Raw genomic sequence first — 12,634 nt, 5'->3', positions numbered from 1 at the left:
ATATATATATAAGCGTATATTTAGTTATACAATGCTCTTTATTAATTTGTTTGTTTAATACTCTAGCAAAGTCATTAAATGACCAATTAATAAATCAGTAGATGAAGAATTTGTAGAAAAAAAAGGTAAAGTTAAATAAGATATAAAAATAATCGACTGAAAGAAAATAATGAAAATTTTGTTAGAAAAAGAAATAGAATTAACAGTGTATTCAGAAGTGAATAATCAGAAAAAGTACAGGAACTTAAGGAAGATGTAGAAAAAATTGAGAAAGGTAAATCGTCTGTTAATAAAGTATAAATTGCTAAGAATATTAAAGGATTTTGTACAAATTCTAAGAGAATAGTTGAAATAAATGAAAGAAAAGTACGCTCTTTATTAAACATAGGAGCAAAATTATATACTTTATCTACTTCCACATAAGAATTATATATAAAACCTGATTTGGAAATTTCACTAATTAAAGACTGTGGGATATTCAATGGAGAAAGAACACACGTGTCTAAAAAGGTTGTAATAAGTGTGAAGCCAACTAATAAACAAGTTAGGAAAATATTTGAAGTATTATATATAAAGAAACCACTTATACTAATTAACGGTGTTGTTATGGATCAATTAAGATATTATATTATAATAAATAAAGAAAATTTTATATATATAACTGAATTTAAATTGGAAAAGGAGGAGAATATTGATTAATAAAATATATTATTAACTTTTTATAAAATAATAGTTGTTCATACAAAAAATAATGAGTTAGTCACATATATTCGCTAGTTTAAAAAAAAAATGATAACTTTTTTTTTTTTTTTGTTAAATTTATTTTAATTCATTTTAAAAGAAAAAAAAGGAATTATTATTATTTTTTTTTATATATGATAAAAGACTTTTAATGGAAATATCTTTGTAAAGTTTCTATTATCAAAATTAATTAATTTTAAACGATAAAAACATTAAGTTCTAAATTTAAAGGAAAAACAAAAAAGATTTTGTTTCCATTAACATTTAACTTTTATGTATTTTTGAAATACTGTTAATAACTATAATTTAAATTTATTTGTTTATTTTAATTAATTATTTTTGCATAATAAATAATTTTAATGAAAATCTAAACTTTTAATAAAAACAAAGGTGTATTTTTATTAAAGTAAATAAATTCCTCCAAAATAATGTATTCATTTATGTAAACTACATGTATAAAGTCTACATATTAGTAGCATAAATATATTTTTTCAAAAAACAAAATCAGTAGATACATCTCCATATGTTCTTTGTTAATCTATTTATTTAATATTTTAGAAAAATCTTTGAACGATCAATTAATAAATTAGTATATTAAAATAAAATATGTACACTAATAAAAAAATTATTATTTTTTTAATATTTTTTTTTGATGTGCTTTTTTTTAGAATCAATTTTTTCGTGAAGTACAAGTTTATGAACAATATGATGATAAATTTTTATATGAAAATAGTTTTAGTAAAAATAAGTGAGAATTTTTATTAAAATACATAAATCAAATTCAATGAATTAGTTATTTTGTTGAGAATAAATAAAAAAATTATTCAAATATTTGATTTAAAATGTTTTTAATTTATATATGAAATATATTGTTTGTTTCGTGTTATGTAAAATAAATATATAGGGATTATATATTATCTATAATAAATAGTTTTTTATTAAATAAAATTAGTATAGATTATTCTATATGTATTTTATTAGTTTGACTGTTCAATATACTATAATAGTGTTTAAACAAGAGATCAATGAATCAATAGACAACTATTATTATTATTATAGCAAAGGCACAAGTTGCAACCAAAAAAGACACATATACATAATACCACATTAAATTAAATAACTATTAATTTATTAGTTATAAAAAAATATGACAATGATTTCATTTTTTATGAATGTTACATATTTTTATGATAATTCCTCTCATATTAAGAGGTACTATTGATGATAAAAAAATGTAAATAATTTTACGATTATAATGCAATATCAGATTATTCTAAATATTTGTTTTAAGCTCTTAACGAATATTCCTATTTCCTGTGCTTATATGTTTCTTCATGAAAACAATTCAAAATATTGATTTTAACTAAATGCAAAAAAAGAAAAGTTATAAATCTTTTTTTTCATCATAATTTAATGCAAAATTTTTTTTTTATCATCGATCAATAAATAGAATTAAAAATTCTTTTGAATTGTTATTCAGACATAGATTTAGAATATTTAGATCTTCAATTACGAATTTATAATATTTAATAATATATAAAATATGCATATATATAAAAAAAAATTTTTAATTCAGTTTTTTTTCTCTCAAAATTTTTTGAAAAAAAAACAATTTAATTAATTTTTAAGATAAATAAATTATAATATATTTTTATAAAAAAAAAAATTAATGTTTTAATGAATCATAATTTTTATGTATAATTAGTTATTAATTATTGTAAAGTCAAAAGTATGCTTTGTATTTAATGATTTTATTTTTTGGAAATTTTTTTTGAAGTTTACAATTTTCCATTAACTAAATAGAATTTAAAGGAATAATAAAATATATTTAATTAATATGTATATTCTATTATCAAGTTTTAAAATTTATAAGATATAAGGTAATTATTTCGTATTAAGTGTATTAATTACTTTGGATATGTATTTTTTTTTTAAGGTTATTTTATAATTAGAAACATAATTAGACGCTCCTTTGCATATCTTTATTAATTTGCTTATTCATTATTTACAAAAAAGTTAATGTATAGATAATTAATGAATTAGTCATAGAAAAGAAAAAAGTTTTCAGTTCTGTTCTAATGATAATAGGAATTTAATTTTTTTGTATAATTATTATCTTGAATAAAATTTTTTACAAAGTTAATTTTTTATATAATAAGGAAGAAGTTTATGTAAAATGAAATAAATGAAAAAAGTTAATGAATATTAATTCATAAATTTTCTGTTCAAAGACTTTTGTATAATGTTGAACAAGTAGCATAATAAAATGTATAATGAAATATACTAATTTCATTTATTGTAAAAATACATATTTTAAATAATAAGTAATCCTTATATAATTATATCGCGTAATATGGAATAAATAAATCATTGAATATAACATTTGCAGTCCTTAAATTAAAAATATTTTTATTCAATGTTTTTATCCTTAATTCACTAATTTATAAAATATTTAAAAATTTTAGTGAACAATTTTACTTTTTTTATTAAAATTTAAATGTTCAAATCTACATACATTTGATAATATACTAATATGCCATCTTTCATTAAAATTAAGTCTCTTCATTAATAGAAACTGTATATTTTTATCGTTAATCATTTATATATTAATTTCATAAAAAAATTTATTATTATCCTAAAAAAAAATAATTATCAATAAATATAATATTACATAAAGAAAAAATATAGTTAAAAATTTTTTTTTAATTATTTGTATGTACAACTAACTTTTAGATTTATTTTGTAATGCCCTGACAGGTATTTAAAAAAGACAGTAATATTCTTTATTAATCAAATTTGAAAACATAAATAACATTGGTGAAATGTAGAATTAAAAATGAAAGAAAATATAAATGATGGAAGTTAAAAATTAAAAGTAAATAAAATAAAAGATATGGTTTATTATTTATTTAAAACCAAGGTAAATGCTAATGAATGTTACTTAATGATTATATTATTTAAATATAAATTAGATAACAAACTGGTATAATACATTAACTAAATTTTAACTGTAAAAAGAAATGTAGTAACCATTGTTGTTATAAAAATGAAATATTTCAATTTTATTATATATTAAGTGTTATTTTTGTAGATAGAAAATTGTTTACAATGAATAAGATTTAGGTTTCATTTTTTCGAATGTATTCTATATTGCAAAGTAGTATAAAAATAATTTAACATGACATAAAAAGTGTCAAATTATTTAATCAAAAATTAAAAGAATATAAGAACAAATTCCATTTAATTTAAAATAAGTATATTTTTAAGTTATGTTTTTTCTATATTCATATATGCATTAGATAAGTTAACATATATGTGGGAAATTCAAAAATACAAAAATGAGATAAATTCTCTCTATATTGACTAAATATATTGAAATTATAAGTAATACATATAATTAATTTTAACATATATTTTATCTTTTTAATTATCTTTTTATCTTTTTTTTTAAAAAGAATATTTATTGTAAAAAATTTTTTATAGTTAAATCCCTTGGTCAAATATTAAAAACACTTTTAACGAAAAATTGTTTGATCAAGAAAAAAGAGGAATTACACATTAATATTAATTATTTTTTATTTTAATAGCAAAATGTTTTTATATTGATTTTGAAATAAAAAGTCATTAAGTAAAAGTTATGGTATTTATTTTCAAACGGTATTTGTTTTTGTAAGTTTTAATAAAAGCCGCATTCGTATATATATTGGATAAATTAATAAAACAAAACAATATAATATATTACTTATATTTCCATGAGTAAAATGAAAAAAAATTATTTATCAATTAAAATAATTCTTTATATAGAGTAAAAGATATAATTTTAATAATTTCTTTTATTTATTAAAAAAAAATACAGATTAAAAAACAGAAAATTGTTCAATATTAAAAGAATGAATTCATAAATAAAAAAATAATAATAAAATCATATTTATTTTATATTAAACAATAAAAAATTTCTTTAAATTTTTTTCTTATTACTGTATATATAAATTAATAAAAACAAGTTATTTTTCAAATTATTTTTATTAAAGTATATGTATATATTTTTTCTTAATTTTTGTGTTTTCTCTTTATTCATACTTTTTATAATTCTGGTTTTTTTTATTATATGCTATCGTTATATAATATAGCATAATATTGAAAAATTATTATTTTCTTTTTCTTTTTATAATAATATATTATATCTTTTTTTTTTTTTATGATTTTTAATTTATTTCATTTACTTCCTCTTTATTTTTGTCATTTGTATCTTTATTTTCTTTGAATTCCTCTAAAGACTTATAAATAAAATCATGAAATTCTGACATAAATGGAGCACGATAAGTTTCCACCCATGATTTTTTTAAATATTCATAAACAGTATGACAAATTTCTTTTGTTGCCTTTTTATGGAATAATACATAATTAAGCATACTATCTTTTTTATCTAATATTTTAACTTTATCTTTAAGACTAGACTCCCATAAATCCCACTTTTTGTTTTTCCACTCAAGATCTTTATCTCTGATTAATTCACTAATGTTCCAAAAATGCTTCATATCATTAATAATTTCTTTTAATTTCTCACCTTTATAAGTTTGAAAATCGAACATTCTCCCTAGACAATAAAGATCATTAACTTCATGTTTATCTGACCTTTCTTTTCTTAACATATCTATATTAATACGAGATATTCTAATTATATCATCTATTTGATTATCTGATAAATCCAAATTTTCTTTTTTTGCCTCTTCATAGATAATACTTCTCATTTTATTTTTATTATATAATAACATTTTTTGTTTTACATAAGAACTCCAACCATATATGTTCATAAGATATACCATCATGAAATATTTAAACTCATTATATTCGAGATTTTTAGTTAAATTATAAAAATGGGAATCATATAAATAATTTTTTATATCATTTGGAATATCTAATGAAACATCATTTCCTAGTGACAAGTGTGGTATTAGTGAATTAATAATTAATAAGCAATAAAATAAATAAATTATCCTGAAGTTTTCCATCTTTAGAAAAAAAGAAAATTACGACAAAATAATTTTATTTTATTATTTTTAATATTATTTTTTAATATAATTTTAATATTCTTTATATTTCTAATCTTAGATAAAATTCTTTTTGAAATTATATACAGTTAATTTTTTTTATATTTATTATAGTACACATAAATAATCGACCATTTCACTATTTAAACCACTAAGAACTAAAACTGAAAAAATAAAAATTATCGTACTATAATTAAAAAACAGAAAAAAACTCATTGTTCTATATAATACACACGGAACTGCACTTATTTTTTTCACTTATATATTTATTGAATGAAAATGTCAAAATATTTAGAACTTGTTATCCCATATATATTAGTGAAATTATTAGTTCAATTAAATATAGAAATAAATATTATAACAGGATCCAACAATTTCATTTTTTTTGAAGCTAATATTTGCATTTATTTTAATAATACTTTATTAATTTTTTCTTTAGTACATGTAGTAATAAAATAAAAATAGGTAATTAAAAATTATTATTTAATTTCTTTCGTTTTACTAATCATAATATGTGCAAAAATTTTTTTAACTTACAAAAATATATAAAAAAGTTCTTTTCTTATATTAATAAAAGTAAAATTTTTCCTATGTTAATATAGAATAGAAATGATGTAAAAATTTTTTTTTTCATTAATATAGGCTTTTTAATGTAAAATAAATTTTTATTAAATATTAAAAAAAGAAATTAAATTTAGTTAGTGTAATATAAAATGAAGTTAATAAAGGTAAAACTAATTTTAATTTAAATAATATGTAATAGATTTAATTACTCTATAGTATTAATTAAAATTTTAAAGATGTGAATATAACATGATATACAACTGAAATACCTAACTATATTTGCAACGAGTGTAAAATAAAAATTCCATGTAAATTTCAAAAATTTTCAGTGCTTAATTATCTCATCCCTTTTATATTTAAATTACAAGTTATATAAACTATTTATTAAAAGAAAATATGTATTATATATATATTATATTTAAAAATTGTTTTTCTTCATATATATAAACTTTACACATTTTATAACATATAATACCATTAAGATGTGTAAATATCATAATTTTGAGAATAAACCACAAGTTCAATACATTTACTTTTTACATGTGCATTTTTATTTTTTTTTTCACTAAAGTTTTAATTCTTGTAACAATTTGTTGTATAAAAATATACAATTTTATGGTAATCATACAAATAACGTGTTAAATAAAATTATATTACAAAAAATAGTTTTAATTAAATCACATTTTACCTATAACTTACATTCCAAATGTGCTATAATTAAATAATTTTTTTTTTTTTTTCATATAATATATATGAAAAATATTTTTTGATTAATAACATATTTATTGTAAATATTTTGTTTGTAAATACTTATTATTTATGCATTTTTTTTTTTTTTCCTGACACTTTCTTATATACATCTTTGTTTTGTCACTTTTATAAAATATAAAGAAAAAAATTATATTTTTAGGAAATAATATTTTAATACTTTTACTAGTATTTTGTGCTTTATTTTAAAGTATGAATGTATTATATTAATTTATATAAAATATGAAAAAGTTTATTTTAAATTAATTTTATTGAAACACAATATATTGACTTTATAAATCTGAATATTTTTTTAATAATAATTTAAATAAGAATAAACGTACACTATTTTATAACTAAAAAATGCTATTATGTTTCTTATTTAAAAATAATAAATAAATAAGATTTTTTTTTTATTATAATGTAATAAAATAACTTAAATATTTTTCATTTTTAAGAAAAAATTATTCAAAACTCTAATGAGAAAGAAATATCATGATTAAAAAATTGACTGTTTAATTAATATGATTTTTTATTACAATGTTAATTTTCTTATATATTATATTTTTATTGAATAAAATATATGTATTTACTTAATTTTTTTTAAGGATTTTTATATGAGCATATAATACTTATATATATATATTAAGATTTAGAAATATATTACTTGTAGTGAAGAAAAAAAAGTTATTTAAAAATAATATTTAATCAAAAGAAAGAATATCTCATAATTGAGAACTAAAGAATTATTTAAATTATTTTTAATGTGAATGATAATTCTTTATTGTATCAAAGTATAATTATTGTTGCTAATTTTATTTTTGTTAAACTTTTTATTTTGCAATATTTTGTTTCTTTATTTCTAAAATCTCAAATCGTTTATGAGATAAAAAAAGACATGTATATATTATTATATATATAGGAATTAGTGAAAAATTTTACACATAAAGAAAATAGAAATAAAGAAAACGACAGTATTTTTCATAGTTATACAATATGGTCGATACATTAATTTATTTTTTGAAGTATATGTGCTAGTATTGATTTATTAATTACCCATTTAATGACTTTGCTAGAGTACTAAACAAACAAATTAATAAAGAGCATTTATAACTGAGTTAAATGTTACTGCCTCTTTTAATAGACTTACTAATTGTTATAAATGAGTTTTTATTTACAAAGAATTACTTATTCTTTTAATTAAAAACATACAGACAAACTATAACAATTAATAAAGTCAAAACTTTATTTTATTCAATATTATTTCAAAATATACATTGAATAATACATAAAAATAATTCTTTTATCTCTTAAATTTTAATAAGTAAACATTAATCCTTAGTTAATTTTTTAAAACACAAAAGTCAAAAATCTTCCTACCCCAAAAAAAAAATTAATTTATATTTTTTTTTTTTTTTTTTATTATTAACTAGCGTCAGTACATGGCTAACTTGTACGTACACAAGTAGTAAACTAGCTTAATGTACTACAAAGAGTTAATAATAAATTTTATTAACCACTGCTATGTATGGAAGTATGCTATTATGAATTTACTTTTATATAGATACTAGTTACATTATATATATTAATAATGTTTTTTGCCTTTTATATGTAAATTTTGGATTATTGAAAATAAAGAATGTTAAATATTTTTTAATGATTTTTAAGTTATTATATATGTAATGGTTAAGCAAAGTACAATTTATGTATTGTCATGTTGAAGTTATTTATATAAAAGAACTTTAAAATTTTCTATATTTATCAAATTAATATATATAAGTATTTATATCCATTAGGTGAAAGATATAAATTTTTTTTTGGATGAAACCATTATATTAGTTATTAGAATTAATTGCGTAATTCTAAATTATTATATTCTTTATTTCTATAAAATTTTTGGATTAGGTATTCTCACTAAAATTTATGTTTATGTATTTTTATTTGTATATAAGCATGAAAAAAATTATATTATTTTGGAAGAAAACTATCAAAGTTGAATTATTAGTATTATCACATGGCAAATTATGTTAATTTTATTAATACTTCGGATCAAAAAAATTTTTAATAAATCTATTTGAAATTATTTTATTATTCACGTTTTATATTAAGTTTAAATTCAACTTTTTATATTACTATTTTATATTTGCGATTTATTAATTGGATATTCAAAGACTCGGATAAAAGTAATGAATATCCAAGTTAATAAAGAGCAAAATTTTGGACTCCTTTATAATTTTGTATTATAGATTTTATTTATAATACAAAATTAATTAAATCATTAAAATTTTTAAAATCTATAAAAGTTCAAAAAAAAATAAAAGCAATCCACTTGCTAATTTTTTCCATTCAAAACCTTTTCCAAAAAAAAAATCTCTCTCTTTTTTCTCAAAAGAAAAATCAAAAAAATTTTTTAAAAAAAAATTTATATATAAATTAAATTTAAAAAAAATAAAAATAAAAAAAAACATAATATAATTATAACCAAGATGTGTCTTAAAAAAAATATAATTAGACACACTAAGCTAGCGCAGGTTCTAATAGCTTAATTTTTTTAGCATGCAATATTTTCCTAAAGGAGACATAATTATTTAAATTTTAAATATTTAAAATTCATATTAATTAAGGGCAATGGATTTATTCATTGACCAGCTCTAGAGTAGATATAAGTACTATATCATCATATACCGCAAAAGAATTAAAAATAAAACATGATCTAGAAATTTCACCATTTAAGATTTCTGGAATATTCATTAGTAATCACTCGAGCTCTAAAAAGGTAGTGATTAAAATGATATCTACTAATAGAATAATTGAAATAAGATTTATAATAATAGATAAAAACCTCTCATTTTAATTAGTAATTCAGGAATGAACATATTGAGATACATTATTGGGGAACTGATTTATTAATTGCCCGTTAATGACTTTGCTAGAGTATTAAACAAACAAATTAATAAAGAGCATTTATTACTGAGTTAAATTTGATTGCCTCTTTTAATAGACTTATTAATTGTTATAAATGAGTTTTTATTTACAAAGAATTACTTATTCTTTTAATTAAAAACATACAGACAAACTACGACAATTAATTAAGTCAAAACTTTATATTATTCAACATTATTTTAAAATATATATTGATTATCACAGAAACATTATTAATTTTATCTTTTATTTTTATAAAAGATAAATATATTTTTATTTATTAAAAATTTCTCACCAAAAAAAAAAAAAAAAATGTTTTTTTTTTTTTAAATATTTCAAAAAAAAAATAAACAAACAAAAAAAAATATGTATACTTTTTTTTTTTTTTTATTTTTATTAGTGTCAGTACATATTAATTTGTATATACACATACAATAAACTAGCTTAGTGTACTACAAAAATTATAATATCTTTTGTTAATCAATCAGTGCATGGGTAATTTGTATATACACGTACAGTAACCTAGAATATTGTACAGAAAAAGGTTAATAATAGCTTTTATTAACCAGAAAGATAACGAAAATTATACATGCGTTGTGGAAATTAAATCTGAGGAAGTAGAGAAAAAAAGTGAAAAAGTAAATTAAGAAAATATTCAGAATTTTATAGACAAATCTGACTTAATGGAACAATAAGAAAAAAATGAACTGAGAACTTTTTTAGAAAAAAATAGTAACTTGTGGGAAAATAAAAAGAGAAAACATACAAACAAACGTGAATTTTCTATCAAAGTACAAAGAAAACCTCGTCTCATTGATTCGAGACCGTTAAGTAAAGAGGATTTAGCTACTTTACATCAAAAAGTAGACGAACTGATACAATTATAGGTTATAAGTAAGGTCGCTAACGCAGAATATATATCACCTATAGTTATGATGCGGAGAAAAGACGATAAATGTAGAGTAACTATAGACTACTGGCATTTAAACAAATTTGTATTGGATGATTTATATGCGATTCCTCACACGAAGTACTTATTCCAAACATTTCATGATACTAAGTGGCTTTCTAAAATTAACCTCAAAAATGTGTTTTGGAATGTTACCTTATAAGAAAATAGTAGACAATATACAGGTTTCATAATTTCAAAGAGAGTGCTTTTGTATTCAATGTATTACCTTTTGTCCTGAAAATGAGTTCAACACAGATTCAAAGGATAATGCAAAATATATTTATGAAACTAATTCAGGAGAATTACATAGTAATATACATTGATGACATTATCATTTTGACCAAAACGATTTCTGAACACTATAAAATATTGAAAGAAGTATATAAAATACTTGCTGATAATGAATTAATATAAACAAAGAGAAATGAGAATTATTTAAAAAGTCTATAACATATTTGGGAAAAATCATAGATCATAAAGGAACAGTACCTTCTATGGACAAAATTAAGACAATTATAGAAGCCAAACTATCTGAATCAAAAAAACAATTAAGATCATTACTAGGAGTTGCAAATTATTATAGAAATTATGTTACAAATTCCTCGGAATGCACTTCGAAATTAGTTCCATTATTAACCAAAAAAAAAAAGTTTATTTAGAGTAAAGAACATTCACAAGTATTTGAACAAATCAAGGAAAATATGGATAAAATAACCTATCTTTCATTATCTGAGCTAAGAAAACCGTATATTATTTATACAAACACATCAGACTATTCTATAAGAGCCGTACTAATTCAAATGATAGTGATACTTATAAAACAAAAATCATTCATTATACAGCAAGGAAATTGAATGATGTTTAACGAAAATGGAGCATAGTTGAAAAAGAATTATTTTCCATAGTAGTTGAATGCGAAAAGTTCGATCATTATATTAAGAAATCGAAAACTTTTATCAAAACATATTGTAAGGGTATTATTGGGATGGATTCAATTAATACTGGGAAATTATATCATTGGAAATTAAGACTTTTAGAATTTAACTTAAAATTCGAGCATAACAAAAGATTTAAAAATAGTATAGCTGATTGGATTATTAGATCAATAGAGGATGACATGGATCTCCCAAATCAGATGGTACTATATTGTAACAAACCAGCAAAAGAATATGAAGACTCTTATGTTATTCCGACTTGTGAAGAAATAGCTTATTCTGCACAAGAAGATAAAACGGACTTATCAAGAGATGTAATATGGAAAGGAGATTTTCTATTCATTATAAAACTGGAAAGTTATATATATCTCAGAAATATAGAAATCATTTAATGTATTAGTTTCATAGTAGTAAGTTTGCAGAACATTGTGGAGTTAATAAAACACTTAAAAAAATACAACGATATTTTTAGTGGCCTAACGTAAGTCGCAATATAGAAGAATATATATATAAATTGTTTAGTTTGTCAAGTAATGAGCAATAGAAAATTTAAGACTAATAAGAATCAAGACCTATCTAAACATAACTTATTTGATAGGTATCATTAGATATTATAGGACTGGTTAATAAAAGATATTATTAACCTTTCATAGTACATTAAGTTAGTTTAATAGTCGTGTATATACAAATTAACCATATACTAATGCTAGTTTAAAAAAAAA

At 19.0% G+C, this 12,634-nt stretch overlaps 1 protein-coding gene across 1 annotated transcript, besides 2 other annotated features; it reads right to left on the bottom strand.

Annotated features, from left to right (window-relative positions):
• Window positions 1–4,946: 4,946 nt before the first annotated feature.
• On the bottom strand, window positions 4,947–5,753 carry PRELSG_9900900 (hypothetical protein; the record flags this gene model as incomplete). The annotated part of the gene is made up of 1 exon (XM_028677568.1): window positions 4,947–5,753. The coding sequence occupies one exon, from the start codon at window positions 5,751–5,753 to the stop codon at window positions 4,947–4,949; it is 807 nt and encodes a 268-aa protein (XP_028531332.1).
• Window positions 5,754–9,250: 3,497 nt separating this feature from the next.
• Window positions 9,251–9,757: a repeat region.
• Window positions 9,758–10,762: 1,005 nt separating this feature from the next.
• Window positions 10,763–12,532: a repeat region.
• Window positions 12,533–12,634: the final 102 nt, after the last annotated feature.

The sequence above is a fragment of the Plasmodium relictum genome, assembly GCF_900005765.1.
Source record: "Plasmodium relictum strain SGS1 genome assembly, contig: PRELSG_99_v1_4, whole genome shotgun sequence".
Lineage (NCBI taxonomy): Eukaryota > Apicomplexa > Aconoidasida > Haemosporida > Plasmodiidae > Plasmodium > Plasmodium relictum.
This window is presented reverse-complemented; position numbering and strand designations above follow the sequence as displayed.